Source organism: Falco punctatus, assembly GCF_963210335.1.
Source record: "Falco punctatus genome assembly, chromosome: 3".
Lineage (NCBI taxonomy): Eukaryota > Metazoa > Chordata > Aves > Falconiformes > Falconidae > Falco > Falco punctatus.
In genome coordinates, this window is record NC_137582.1 from 34,661,138 (window position 1) to 34,675,361 (window position 14,224).

Below are 14,224 nucleotides of genomic sequence, written 5' to 3' on the forward strand. Positions count from 1 at the left end.
TATCCAGCTGAATTGATATGAAATTTCCATACTTTAACAGTTCTATAGTGTGGGTAAAATCTACGACAATGTTACCAGTCTCCATAGGAACTCTGTGAATGAGAATTCCAAACCTTATCAGTAAACTAGAAAATTCCATCATCTGGATTGCTTTGCAAATCACAGTCTGTACAATCCTAGGGTAATTTCTATGGAAAGCTATTAAATTAAATATGAGAACAGTCCTTCAAAGGACATCAGGGTTATCTCTGGTTTTAAGATAAGCTTTCAATACTTCAGTCTTTTACCTTCCTTCTTCAAAGGTCTAAGCAACAGTATTTCTTTCTAAATAAAATAAACCAGCAGACTTACCTTCTAGTGTCTCGCACTGTGCTAAATTGACATAGTCTGAACTTGTCAAGATCCCAGCTTTGAATCCTCGGACCAGACCCTCCAAGTAGCCATGGTCCACATTGAAGTAAAACTCTGAGTATCCCAGCATGGAGAAAATGAGACTTAATCTCTTTGCTGGATACCTGATGGTACTGAGTATCTGCCACCAACTGTTTTCCTTCTCTTTGGAAGGAGTGACAAATAGTCCACTGATTTCCTGCTAGCCTATGATTGTATTTTACCAACTAGTTTCTTCCTGTTTTTTGCTCCTAATGTAGTCAGTATAGTTGATGCTTACACAACAGCCAGCCGGCAAATCCAACTCCCTCCTATTAGAGCCAGAAAATGAACCTATTATTGTTGAAAGAGAAGCCAAAAAGGAAGTATAAGATTTAACCATTGCTTAAAAGAATGCTCTGTACTGATTGGAGAATGAGAAAGCACATTAAAAATCTTGATAAGATTTTCACATTTCTTAAATATATTGTAAACAGGAAGTTAACTGTGAATACCTGCTAAAAAAAATATTTCTGCACTAAAATAACGGGCTCTAGTAGAACGTAGCCCATTCAAGGAACTTAGATAGTTTTTTAGTGTCTCTATATACCTTTTTGGTTTTAACATTCTTGATTACTGAAAATTTTCTGCTGATGATCTCTATCAGTATGTATACAAATTACAAGATCTTTCTCATAATTACGGTTAACATTAGATCATGCCCATAGGTGAAATGTCTTTGAAGGGTTTGACTTTCATTAGCCTTTAAAGTGAGTACCAGAAATGTCCTCAGAACTATAGTTTGTCCAAGTTCCAACCAAAACACTCTGATTATATTCACTAAGATGTGGAAATAACTCAGATTTTTCCCCTTACAAAATAAAAATAGGAATCTTGATTTCAATAAATTTAGAGTCTTTTTAGACCTCCTGATTCTGATTCAATTTAAACTCAAAACTGTAGATCTGTCAGTGACTTTTATACTGAACTGTTAAGGCTGCCGCCCTTCAGATTTAGGTCCCTTAAAGCTGACAGTTCAAAATAGCTACGCTTCTGTAATCAATGCTAAAAGTCCTTCTCTCCCTAAATTCACTAGGGTATGCAATACATGTCTGCAAACTTTGCTGGAAGGAAAAGTCTTACTGCATACTAGGTGATATTTAGATATGTAGTTAGTTAACTGGAACCTGGTAATGTTGCAGTGAGGTGTCTGAAGACTACTGCGTGGTTGGAGGGTTAGCACCAGCAACAGAAACTGCAACAGCTGTCTGCCATCCACATCTCAACAATTAGACTTAGTTTTCAGTGTTTTGAACATGTTTGGACTATCATGTCACCACATATGGTGTGGCTTTTCTATTGATCCCTTGCACTGAAATGTGACTGCAGCGAGAGTTGTGACTCGGAAGACACGGGGACAAGGCTCTGACTATGAGACTTTCTCCCCTGTCCTCGGAGCTGAGAGATTGATGACAGCTCGGTACTTGCCAGGTGATTCCTATCTACACCGCCTTGCTTCTGGCACAGCAAGACTTTGCAGGTCATACAATGAGGCACGAGGTGCCTGGTTGTTTGCTGCCTGTGTAGCCGCCTGCTACGTCCTCTGGGAAGGTCACTAGCTAGCTAGCCTCTTAGCTAGCTGGCCAAGAAGTTCCAATCGGCAAGAAGTGGCCACAAGCCACCTGTCAGGCCAGGCTGAGACAGGGGAGTAATATTAGTGCACCTTGAGGGTCAAATTAAAATTGTCTTGGGCTGGTTATTACCATACCTGTAACTGACTGCAGGGGAAATAATGACAGCATTTAGACATTTTAAAAAATCACATGCTCTGGTCTATAAACTGTAGTTAGCTGAGAGCTCAAATGGTGCCTAGAGTATTGAAGTTTGCTTCTTATAAATTAGGCTTACAGTTTTAAATCAATCCGTTCTTAGTATTGCAGAGTTAACCCAGCTAAAGAGAAATGAAAGAGATCAGGCCTATTAGACAACAGAAATAAAACAGCTCCCTTCCACACAAACAATTTGTTTCTGTCTCCCAGGTTTGCATGTCAGTGGTGCTCAGAATGTCCTTGTGCAAGAAGCTGTCAGAATAAGTTTGTTGATGAAGTTTCAAAAGCCAGGGAGACTTTTCAGGATATGTGACCACTGTCAGTGCTTCCTTATTGATACACAAAGATAACCACATTTTAACTTAAACCTGCTTTTTTTTTTTTTTTTTTTTTTTTTTTTTTATGTCATCATTGTTCTAGTTTGCTTCACCCAACAGCCTGTGATACTAATTTTTTCAAGGAAACGAAACAAGGAAAGGTAGTAATACAAGGGACTCATTACTGTATACACTAAAAGCAATGTTTGTTTTTAACCCACACATCTTCAAAGTGTGTGTTACATAAACAAGTAATGTCTCGCAGCAGCTGAATTCAGGCCTCCCCCAGCTGCAATCACAGCATATCAGAATGTGGCACATATCCAGCTGGTGTCAGTCCAAGGTTACACTGCTGATGAGCTTCCAAAACTTCAGACAGCAGAGCCAGGGCAGAAATGGCTTTGCAACAGATCCTAAATTTAGTAAGGTGCAAGGTCATGTGAATACTGCCTGGCAGGTGCAAATACCACCACTGGTGATCCTTCAGTGAGAAAGTGCTACCGTGAAATCCATAAATACTGTCAGAACCGTCACTTCAAGTTTAATAACTCAGCAAAGTTGTTTCATGAGATCTGTGTAATTTTTAATCATTTCAGGAAACTGCAAAATCAGGCTAAAGACTTGAGTAATGTTATCTGTTAAGGGATAAGGTGTCAGATGATATGATTCAGGTTAACAGACTGCATTCAACAACATCAGAAAATGCTCAGTTCTCTGATTTTTGTTACAACAAAATTGATGAAAGGAGACAACTTGAGCAGCAATTTAGACAATACGTATAATTAGCTCATGCACTACATTTTTATAAAAAAATATATATGTTCAGTATCTATTGTTGTTATCTATCAATATAATGTTCAATACCTATTGTTCTCATTTCTTATAATGAGTGGCTAGCACCATGTTATTTCTGCAACATTTGTAGTGGGTAAGTTTTTATTAAAAAATTATAGTTCTTTATGTTAATAATTTTATATAGAGCTGTGAATTGGCTTCAACAAATGACCATGTGAGAAAATATGATACTCTCACCTGTTAAGTTTGTGGAGTGTAAAGGTTGAGATATTTTTAAATTTTTTTTTTAGCAGTGAGCTAAACAAATACTGACAGTGTGTTTGGGAGGAGAAGTTCATTCACGTTAAGCAGAATTAACAACGCAAAGCTGTTCAGATCTAAGAGCAGAATTTAACCTTTGATACTAAATTTTCGAGAAACTGTGAAACAAAATGCATATATTAACCACAAGAGGTCATCATAACCCTGCTGTAAACCACCTTGCTTCAGTTTTTTTACCTCCAGTGAAAGGAAGAAACTTGGAAAGAAACATGAAAAAAAGTTCTGGTGTTTTTTATTTCTTTTCAGCTAATCTAAGGTTAACAATAGAAAACCCACATAAACATTATTTACTCAGAAGTGACAAACAAAATATTTCTGTTTTACCTGTTCTTGCTATATCCACAGATTTTTCTCTGAGCTTCCTCTTTTTTTTTTTCTTTTTTTAACAGTGTTGACAGCTCCTAGCCACGAGGTTATTACAAAGAAGAACAAATGACAAAGAATCAGAAGAAGAGTGAGTAAGTGGTGTTACATCAGTGGAATGTTGACTAAATCACATTAATTCAAAGTTACTCTTTTTTTCATTAGAAGTACTTACAGATGCTATTTTTTTTCATCTTGGCATCTTATTTAGAAGTCTATTTATAAAATCTTTAACCGGGCAGATCTCTGCTTAAATTGTGGTTTTGCTTATCCAGAAAAAAAATTCACTCAAATCTTGACTGTGCAATTTCTTACAAAGATTATTAGTGTTATGTGTGCCAAATTCACTGTTATCAGTACACAGTGCTGCTCCAACATGTGGATGAAACAGATTTCTTCATTTGTGTGTATATTGACACTTTTTGTAGGAGATTTTTGACCTATCACTGGCTCTATACTTCCTATCCTGTTAGTGGAAAATGCACCTCCCTTACTTATAAATGAGGAGTGTTTTTAAAAACATAACCTGTACTTTCAGCTGTTTCCTCCACAAAAAAAAAAAAACAACAAACCAAAAACCAAAAAAAACCCCAAACAACACTGGATTTTTTTTTAGATCAGCTAACTAAAAATTATGAGCTATGAGCCATTCAGATTAAAACTATTTAATTTTTTTAATGTAACTTAATAGTATTAAACTGATTTAGAGACTTTGGGAATGTTTGCAGTGGTGGTTTGGGTTTTTTTAACATATCTTTGTACTGGCACTGAAAAGCAATTACATCGTAACTCCTTAAATTCTGTAAATTCTGAAATGTTCTGCTGTAAATTTCTGATGAGTGGGGCCCATTTGTCATAATCCTTCCAAAAAATGATCTGTTGAAATCCCTCATTTTCTGAGACAATAGTAGGACAATTCTGATTGCAATATGTAAACTGAGATTCAGCCTTTCTGAAGTGTTGAGTACCTGCAACTCTATTAATATGAGTATCAAACACAATTAGATACCACATGGATCCTAGAACTCTAAGCAGCTAGAAGTATGCTAGCATGAGTAGCATAAGTGTAGCTCAACTACAGCTAAGACAATTACATTTTTCCCAGTTAATGAGCTTTGCTGAAGTGCTCCCAGCCGTGAAGAAACAGCCCAAATGCAGTTGTATCTGCATCTGCTTAAAAAATAAAATACATGAAACAAAATTATTTATATTATATTTATATATTCATAAAATATATGAAAAACAATTTTATGGTAAACTATACCTGTATAGGCACAATCTGGCTACCATGCTTTCTAGCTGTTTGTAAAGCATGATGAAGATGCATTCCTGTGGAGATCTTATTGATAGCTAAGCCCTCTTGTGCCAACAAAGATGTACCTAGCTGACACACCCAGCGCAAACCTGCACACCAGCCAAGTTACACTTGTCTTTGCTGAGAGTCTCCACAGCAATTATGCATCCCTACCTTTCCTATCACTTGATTAACTTTGGACTGAATTTACATAAAATATGTCTTTTACTCCTGTTTTTTGTTAGAAGTGTTATTTTGATATTGGGTTCACAAACATCACTCATGTTATAAAATATCAAAGAACTTCCTTTTTCCCCTTCATTGTCTTCAAAAGATAATCTAGCAGCTTTGTAGGTCATCGAGCCTTTTGGTTTTTTGGTCTATGTTCAAGGAATTACATGCTAGCATAATAAGAAGGATTTTATCAAGAGACTTAAAGTGGTAAGTCTGTGGAGAGAAGCCAGGAGAAAATCATTATCAGCAGATATAAACCTGAAGAAAGGCAGATTTGCGACAATTAACAAAGCTTGGGAATGCTTTCAGAAGTGAAGCTGAAATTTTACAAAATTTACACGCTCACAAAATTGGGCTACTTTAGTGTGAATAATTTGTACTTTTGGGAGCTGACATTCACATGAACTTGGCAGCCTTCTGCTCAGGACTCAAGTTCCAGCAAATTCTAATGAGGATGGCAGTAATTCAGGTCTTGTTTTTATCTTTAAGGCCCTTAAGCCTTTCTCTACACGGTGTCAGTTCTTGTTTCTGTTATCTTAATTTTAGTCTTCTTAGGAAGTTTTTATTCATGTGAGCATCATTTGTCTTCCTCATGGATCAGTTATTCACTAACTGTCACAAAATTCACAATCAACAGATAGTATCTTTAGACTCCTTCAGGTATCATGAAGGTTTTATCCTTGATATGTCCTGAGAACAAAATAAGGTTGATAAAACTTTGAGATAAAAAGTACAGACAATTCAATATGAAGTGCAAGTGGTCCACTAATTCCCCACATCTACAGTTCTCTGCTGTACCAAGTCCTCCACTCTGAGGACCATAACTTCCATGGTTTCCTCATCATCATATAGATTTCTAACACAGATGCAAATTCTGACAGCTTTTTTTTTGCTGGTGGACCAATTGGCCATTGATAGCTCTTTTGACCATCAACTTTACTCCAAAAAACAGCCACAAGATATACATCACTGCAAAATGTAGCATTCTGTTGACATGACACTAAGTTGATTATAACTTACAGAAGGGTCCTTCATCTCTTGCTTTATAAACGTAGCACTTCAGCACTGCGAAGCAATGAACATGGCGGTGAAGACAAAATGGAATTGTGACAATAGATATTACAATACTTTGAAATGCTATCTTGTTGAAGAGTGGAGTTGCAAAATATTAACTTTTGAATATCATTTAATACATTATATCTGACAAATCTCATTTCAGACAAAGTAGTAAAAAGTATTGTCAAAATTCAAGTTTAAACACTGAACATTTGGATAATTACTTTCAATGACATAATGGCCTATGGTGTTTCTGAGCTCCTTCAGTTTTAAACATTGATATAATGAATTTACTAAGCGCAAAACGTTCTTACCGTTACTATGATTTGTTTTTTTCCTCTTGCTAGCTGCCACCACCAACTATATAAATTCTTATTCTTGAAAATGGATTCCAGAAAACAGGATAAAAACTTGAAGTGTAATATGGATTGGATCTGATTATGAGTTGAGAGAAAAACTGCAAGTGTGAAGCCTATTAAATATTCAGATCCAGAATGAAAGAGAATAAAATTAGAAGCATTAAATTCTTACTTTCAGCTGTCTTCATGTTATGTTGTCACTTTAAACTTGGTTTCCAATCTACTGGATAGTATCATGTTCCTAACTACACTGGGTCCTTGTTAAATAATTATTAAAAGGGAAAGAGCAGTTACATACTACAGACATTGAAGAGACACCTTCCATTATTTCTTCCCTCAGGAAATCTAGGTAGTTGCACCAGCTCTCCCAGCATTTTCTGTTATTTTACGTTTTAGAAACAATATGTACAAATATGTACAAACGGACAATGCATCGTGTAGAGATAATAATGTGCAGAAATGCATGATCAGTCTCTTCACATAGGTTAACAAGGGCTGTGACTTAAGATGTGAAATCCAAAAAGCTTTCCACTAATAGGAGTGACTAGGTAGGGTCCAAAATGAATGGTTGTGTGAGGTTTTTTTTTCATCTTTAGTATGTTATTCAATGTGGAACAAACAACACAAAAATTAATTTGAAAACCAACCAGCCCTTCTTGACCTGACTGGAAATAGAGCACCTGGGGAAGAGGAAAAACATCTTTCTGGAGGGCATGCTTTTCTGGTATTTTAGCTGTTGATTTCCCCACTGCCTAATAGGTGAAGATGATATAGACATGTATTGTTTACAATAAAAAGCACAATTTAAGTAAATTAATATGGGGAAGACACCATTAAAAGGGATGGCTGTTGTTGCAAATTGTGAGGATAACCTGAATAGGGTTTGAAAACAGACATTAGGGTACCAAAGTATGGAAAGATTATTAAAAAATTTTAAGAACAACTGAAAGAATAAGATAGAAAATGAGGTGAACAGTAGGGATTAGAGAGGATTTTATTGCAAGAGGAAGCAACCAGGGATGGGATGGAAACTGGGATGACTTCAATCATTTGGGATGGAGAATATGTCCTACATTCTATTTACTGTAATCTTCATTACAGTTCAATTTTCCATTTATGACTTCTATCTGAAAAGGTTGTGAATAAAGTCTTAACTCTGTGATGTACTGCAAAATAAGTTCAGCAAGGGAATGAATAGAATTTAACTCAAGGATTAGTAGATTTTTTCATTGTTACGTGAATAACACAGATTCAAAAAATATGTTGTTCAACTTCAGACTTGGTCTGATGTGTTACACATTTTTCACTAGATGGAGCAATAGTATCCATCTTAAAATGCTAGCCCTTCACTAAACTGCTCTACCAGGAACTTTAAATATGCAAGGACAGTCTGAGCTAAGTCAATGTATTCTAAATGGGGCATTTTAACTTCCGAATATATTTTTATTCGGTTTGAATATTTGTTTTCGATTTCTGATAGGCATTTTGCTAGCTCTTAATACCTCTTAAGAATTATTAAAATGTAGAATTACTAATTTTACTGCTATTTATCATCTTCATGAATGTTATATAAGTGATGGAAAAGTAACATAGAAAACAGTCCAGATAACAGTTTAGTACTTACACCATTTTTTTTTTCTTAACGCATGTAATAAGAAAGAAAAAAAAAATCTGCTTCATTTGTTACATAAATACTTGCCTATTTACAATTCCTCAAAATGTCAGTTGAAATAGATACAACATTTTGCAATTATTTCTTTGTCAAAATCTCTTTTCAAGGTAGATTACTTTAAAAGATAGTGATACTTAATTTAAAAAATAAATTAAGACGCCTTTCAATCACAGTCTATCTCCACAGGATTTTTAGCTCAATACATATTAGTGGTAAAGTTTAGCATTTTTCAAGATATGGCATTTATGGCAAAGAGATCCTTCCCTTGATATCTGCATGAATGATTATTCTTTATCAAAATATCAATCTTCTCTACAGGACTGTTTTCAGAAGAAAGACGACAATATTATTTTACAATAAAATGTCATTGATAGATTTTTAATTTTTATTCAGTGCTCAGTGGTATTTATTTTACATTTTAATCCATATATTTCAGTTCACAGCTTCATTTGCTCCTGTTCTATGTCTTCAGGCCTAGAAAGTAACACCTGAACGTGTGTTAATCTGTTGATTTATGAAATTACTTATTTTTCAGTCTTGCATTTGTTCATTGTCTGATGGTTTTTGAAAGAGCAATTGGTTGCAGTAATGGCCAGAATTAATTTATAAAATTAAATCTATATATCAGATATATCAGTATATATAGCAATGTATCAGATATTGATTTCCACCAAGGAAGGAATTTAGTTTGTTGATGCACTTGTTTACTTCATTTCCTCAACATGTAGCAGAATTAAAATGGTGTTTGTTTAGTTATATAAAAAGATTAGAAAAAAATAACTGTCAAATACAGCTTAGGACTGCTGCTGGAAATCCTGATAAAATAAATCCTAAATTTAGAAAAAAAACACATAAAAATTATATTCTATTACATTATAATAAGTTCCTTACTGTCTGTGTAAGCTTTTTTTTTGATAGATTGCTCTCTTTCTGACAGACTGGAATCTCATTCATAAATTAATCTAAGTCTTCAGTAAAATGGCAGTGTTGGTTTTAAACAATTCCTGTGTATTTTTGAAATTTGGATGTAGAGTTCTTTGAGCTACTTTATTCATTCCTGGTTAAACAAAACCTTATGTCAGCACCCTGCAGCACCATGGGTGACTGAGCTGCCAGAGCACACCATTGTAAGGGCTTAAACACTAGAAGACATGCAAGTACTGTATAGGATAACAGTTCTTAATATCACATTTTCCTACAAACCCAAATGAGCACATAAATCACAGGAGAGGTTATTTCAGGCTAGTGGTTTAATTTTTATCTTTTCCAGTAAAGAGCCACATACTTTGGTCAAAAAATGCAAAAATATTTAATAGTAGTAGTAATGCAAGTGCAGTAAATGTTCTGCCACTGCCTGATTTACTGAAAAAATAGATGCTAAACCTTTTTTAATGGCATGACCTGATTATGCATATGTAGAGGGATGCATGGGACAGGTGGGAGAGACAGTACAAAAAATTTTACCCCGTTACTTGGACAGTTAAGATTTGTTTTAGCATTAAAATTACAAACCTGGATTTCTGTGGCTCCAGTGTCAGAAATACTGAATGAAACGTCCAGAAGTTTTGCATCTCTGACCCTCTTAATCCCAGACTCAGTGCATCAGAAAACAAGGTATAATGAGTTATCAGACTTATGGCCAGGATGAATGTCAGCACACAGATCCAATGTTTGTCTGACTTCAAGTAGAGAAAGAAACTGTGAAACTTAATAGATAGTTGTCTCCTTCTAAAAACCATTTTCTTAAGTGAGTAGCGTAGCTGATGTCACAACAGTAATTTGTAATAAATATGTATGAAAATCTTAAAATAGTTTGAGAGTAAAGGATCTGGTCCACAATACAGATAACCAGCACATTCTTGCCTGCATATATAAAAGCAGATTCCCCAAATTCAGACTTTAAACTTTATAAAATAAAATGTGATGATTTTATGCTAACAGTCATAGAAGACTTTTTTATGCTAAAAGTCATAGAAGGTAAAAAGCTTGTTTAAAAATAATACCATGAAATGCCTGGTTAATTCACTAATCTCCATGTACTCTATATATTATCTTGAGCAAATGATACAGTTCTTTACCTTTGATAATATGAACAAAAGTAAAATACAGTGAAGGTGTAAGCTGGTACCGTACATAGAGTCTTTTCACTCCGATTGGTCCATGTCTGAACAAATGATTAGATATGGAAAGAACTCCAATTACAGAGGAGATAATTTACTGGAAAAAAGTTAGGTTGGCCCTCTCACAGTAAAAGTTGCTTTAGCTTATACTTGTCTACATCTCCTGCTACTGCAATTTCAGATAGATCTGCCAATTTCCAAGGAGTCACATAGAGTGCATAAATACAAAATATCACCAAAAAGTGCTGCTGAACAGCATCTGGTTATTATTTTGAATTTAAAATTAAATTCATAGAAAGTATTATTTTTTTCAGCCTAACTTGTTAAGTGATATATTAGTTAGGTACATTAATTTTGCCACTAGATTTTTGATTTAAGGAATTTAATTTGAATGTGACCCAGAGAATTTCCAAGTGATATTCACAAGATGATACTTCTCAATTACTTTAAAATATTCCTGACTATAAAAAAAGACACCATGCCAGAAATTAACCTTGAATAACTTTAAAACTACTGTAATTTTTTATTTATTTTTGAAAAATTTTCATGTTTTCCTTCCTCTTACTTCCCTTCTTCTGCAAAACAAATAAATCTTCTTAAGTAGATGTTGCTTCAGTACTTTTCTGCTCAGTTCATGTTCTTTGGCAGGCTTCTGTTCACTGATTTTCTTCTAATTCATGATGCCTGAATTAGTTAATAATTAGTTAACATTAATGCCTGCAAGGATTCTGCAGAGCTGTCTTTCTGTTCCTGCAATGGTTACATCACATCTGAGGAAGTTTATAATTGTGTTTATATTTAAGCATTCTTAAGTAAGAAGGGAGTTTGTCCCACGTTGTCTGGCTTGTGTAGTGTCTGCTCATACGTGCTGAAGACATCAGTCCTATTCATTTGTAAGGGAGTCTCTAAGGGCAGAGCAATGCAGACTGGCCTTCCTGACAGTTCCTTGACTTCTTAATTCAGATTCAGTTTGAAATTCCTAATGTTAGCTGTAACTCAGAAGGCAAATTGACAGAATATCCTTAACTATAAAAATATTTCTTTATGCTTAGACTAAAATTCTGTGTAGATTTTGCTGCAGGGCTGAGATTTTAGGTCAGATTCACCTGCTGGCAGACTCTTTAAAATCTGTTTTTCTTTTACAAGTTTTTATGAATGACAACTGCCAAGGAATGTACAATTAAAATTGTACAGACAAGCATGGTATTAATTAGAATAAACCCACACCTTTTCATAAAGCAAGCTTTAGCATAACTGTATGTTTTGAACGCGTTACTTCATAATTTCATAAATTTGCTTTGCAATTAAAAAAAACCCTTACATTAAAGATTCAAATAAACATTTAAGTAATCTCTCTGAAGTCAGTGAGATTGTTCACTTTATGTTAGCAGTCAATTATTTTAACCTGATTATTTACATATTAAAATAACTAATTTGAATGTTATGAGTTGAATATATATTTTTATTTATTAAACAATTAAAAAATGAGCTACTGAATGTAAAGGTGAGGAGTTAAAATTGCAAACTGAAAAGGGCTTGTAGGAATATTGGGAGGAGAAACACATTCCTTTCTAACCTGTTCTTTAGAAGAACAAACCATAGACTATATGACTATTTCAGAATGATTTCAGATGCCCTAACAAAAAGAAGAGAATCAAAACTTTGGGGAGGATAAGCTGGATAATCCATTAGATACTTCACAACTCTAATGTATATATAAACCAAATTTTCCAAAATGGTTACTCATTTTTCCATTTCACAAACCTAGTTTATGTGTAGGTATTGAGAACTATAAATACTAAATGTCTTTGTAAATCTGACCCATGGAGGATGATTCCTAGGCTAAAGGAGGCTGTAATGCAACTGACTTCCAAATGACATTGGTGAGACTGATGTCCTAATTTCCACTTGTCTCTGGAAAATGTGCTTCCCGGTGTCTGGGATGGAGTGACCTCAAATTAGTGGCCTTTTCTGGAAAATTTTGTATATGAATTTATGGCTACATCTGTCTCACCAATCAAATCCAAATACAAGCTGCTGAATAAAACAGAAAAACTATATTCAATTGGCAACATTTTATATCACTTAAGTTACTGCTAGTAGTATTGCCAGAAGTGCCACCCAAGGATAAACATAAAAAAATGAGATAAGAAGAAATGTTAATTGTCATATGAAAGCTGTGTGTTTGAGAATTAGCTGAATCATCTACTGAAAAGAGAATTCCTGTTATAATAGTGCCACACTCATTGTACAGAGGTCAAGTATGCTTTCCATGAACTCACATCTGTATACAAACACACACACACACACGCAACATACATAAAGTACTTCTGTAGAAGGAATCTATACAAGTCCTGCAGGACTAGCTCAGAGGAAAGAATGGTTAATTTCTAGAGCTCTCATTCTGTTCTTATTCTTCCAGCTCTTGGGGATGATGTCCCAATTTCCCCCCTTTCTGTTAAGAGGTAGAAAAATATTGCCTTCAGTTAGCAAAAATACTGGCAGGTTTCTTATGCAAAATCTGTAATTGTTATTATAAAAACAGTTCTGGTTGGGTTTTTTTTTAAGATGTTAGCTTTTTATGGGAGAGTTAACTTTTCAAAGAGGATAAACAGCTTAGTTGCGTAGAATAAAAAATCATCTAAGCTTAGATATATCTAACCTTAGCTGTCATCAGCAAATCAACGTATCTCCTTGTCTGCCTTTTAGCATCCTGATTTTCAAGTCAACATTTCTTTTGAGCAGAGTATGGCTTATTGATGGTACATTCATAGGTTGTGAGTGGACTTATGTATAAGCTTTTTCAGTAGATAGAATTGGGTCAAAATGGACTTCGTATGAAATTAAATGTGTTCAGACCCTAAAATGAGGCTGGTTCTGTGCTGTGCTCTGATTGATGCAGATACATCTGAAAAATGAATTCTCTTTTAAACCTTTTTGGCATGTAGGAGTGCTTTTAGTTTCCAGTTTGTCTAATTAATGCTGGGTTTCCACAGATTTTTTTTATATTTTTTTTTTAAGTAACACAAAATAAAGCACTCCTATATTTTAGAATTACAGCTTTTAAAGAATGGCCTAAATATTTAAGTAGGGCTTAATCTATATAGGGAAAGAGAACAAGTTTAGTTGGTATCTCATCTTTAAGATTTAATCAAATGCTTTAGTGAATGTAACTGAAACTTTGGCCAAGCACTTCCTTTCCTTGCCTGGTCTTCCCTCATCTGTCTTTCTGTATGTTTGACTTTTATGTTGATCAGTCTCTCAGGCCAAAATTATATTTAGTTACTAGAGCAGAGACCTGACACTTCAGTTTCATTGTGTATACTTCATCCAGTTGTACCACATGTAAAATATGCTAAATTAACAGAAAACACTCCAGCTTCAGCAGTGTCAGAAAAATATCTGAAATAGATGCATGGTGCAAAATGGACTAATTTATAATATTTCTTTAAATCTATAGAATGTTCACAAGGTGCTCAAAAATTGTAAGACACA

The 14,224-nt window shown here is 34.6% G+C and overlaps 1 protein-coding gene and 1 long non-coding RNA gene across 3 annotated transcripts in view; one reads left to right on the top strand and one right to left on the bottom strand.

Moving 5' to 3' along the window:
- The window catches only part of ATP6V0D2 (ATPase H+ transporting V0 subunit d2), a 49,108-nt gene extending 39,561 nt beyond the window's left edge, over positions 1 to 9,547 (bottom strand). Inside the window, exon 1 of the mRNA XM_080381872.1 lies at positions 352 to 9,547. Coding sequence (XP_080237998.1) covers positions 352 to 481 — 130 coding nt within the window. The 5' untranslated portion in view covers positions 482 to 9,547. The remainder of the gene's footprint in view (positions 1 to 351) is intronic.
- The window catches only part of LOC308061634, a 102,783-nt gene that overhangs the window by 40,632 nt on the left and 47,927 nt on the right, over positions 1 to 14,224 (top strand). For both annotated transcript variants that reach the window (XR_013927306.1, XR_013927307.1), the window contains exon 3: positions 4,021 to 4,089. This is a non-coding gene — a long non-coding RNA (uncharacterized lncRNA). The remainder of the gene's footprint in view (positions 1 to 4,020; positions 4,090 to 14,224) is intronic.